General features: G+C 45.0%; 1 protein-coding gene across 1 annotated transcript in view; it reads left to right on the top strand.

Moving 5' to 3' along the window:
- Positions 1-956: 956 nt before the first annotated feature.
- LOC104955399 (phosphoinositide 3-kinase regulatory subunit 6-like) overlaps positions 957-1,315 on the top strand; it is a 5,205-nt gene continuing 4,846 nt past the window's right edge. Inside the window, exon 1 of the mRNA XM_010782726.1 lies at positions 957-1,093. Coding sequence (XP_010781028.1) covers positions 957-1,093 — 137 coding nt within the window. The remainder of the gene's footprint in view (positions 1,094-1,315) is intronic.

Raw genomic sequence — 1,315 nt, 5'->3', positions numbered from 1 at the left:
AAATGTCAACAATCTACGTGTAATTATTATTTAGCGAGATGAACAAAAAACCGGGCGACTAGCCGACAGGACACCGAGCAGAAAAAAAACACTGATTCGACCTACGAGTTAGAGTAGCGAGGAGAAGAAGTTTCAGTGGACAGTCTGAGTCTTAACGAGTCTTCTGTATGACTCCCTTACCGCTCTCGTCTGTCTACACCACTCTTAATACGTTGGGTCACCAACCCCCCCGTTGGAACACCGCCCTTACTGTCGTGTGTGTGGTGTGTTGTGTGTGTGGTGTGTGTGGTGTGTCGTGTGTGTGTGTGTGTGTGTGTGTGTGTGTGTGTGTGTGTGTGTGTGTGTGTGTGTGTAGTGTTGTGTGTGTGTGTTGTGCGCTGCGTGTGCGCATGTGCATGTGCATGTGTCCTGGCTATAGGACCCATACATTACATTTACACATCCCACATGTCCCCAACAAAGTAACTTTTACACAAGCTATATTACATAAGAAGGTTTCTTTCACTCGTTGCCCGGTACTCACACTCAAACTTTTTTATCGAAATAGTATATTACCAGTTTCAACAATGCTCACTCCCCGTCCAACTTTCATTAACCATATATGCTGCTTATATTTATTGTTATTGGGATGAAGTAAACATCTGTTGAGTATTTTAACATAAAATAGTTTGATTGTGTTGAATTGAAGCCCAGAAAGGCAGCTGTTACAGATATGGGCATCTGTTAATGCCTGTTATATAGTGACGCCTGTTGGCGCTTTAGTAAACGGAAGGCTGACACAGGCTTACACTGTGATGTACTATGTCCGCAAGCGCGGGAATATACATGTGATGGAGTTGTGAGTTACTGAAATAAAGCTGCAGACTGAAACATGGTGTCAGAAGCGGTCTTCTTGGACTAAAAGCTCAAGAAAAACTCACGTTATGACGACAAACAGTATTCTGGCACCCGAGGGCATGCATATGTCTGGTGATATAGCCAAAAACTGGGAGATTTTTAGAGCAGAATTTGAGGACTTCTTGCTCGCTTCAGGTCTGACCGAAAAGACGAATGCGGTGCAGGCAGCCACGTTGAGACGGTTTTTGGGGAACGAGTACACACTGACAGAGGAACAAAAAAAAGTGTTCCAGGGAACTCACCAATTGTCAGAAAACACAACCCTCTCTATTTTCCTCCATACCCAAATCTCTTAAAAAGGGGCTGCAACAAGGGCACCGACAGGAGGAGGACTGAACCACCCTCTAACCGGGTTATCCGGCAACGCGCGGTGAAGACACTCGCAGTGTCTTCACAAGTTTTTAGACCTAGTCAGACA

Source organism: Notothenia coriiceps, unplaced genomic scaffold, assembly GCF_000735185.1.
Source record: "Notothenia coriiceps isolate Sejong01 unplaced genomic scaffold, NC01 NC01_scaffold00024667, whole genome shotgun sequence".
In the NCBI taxonomy this organism is placed as follows: Eukaryota; Metazoa; Chordata; class Actinopteri; order Perciformes; family Nototheniidae; genus Notothenia; species Notothenia coriiceps.
This window is presented reverse-complemented; position numbering and strand designations above follow the sequence as displayed.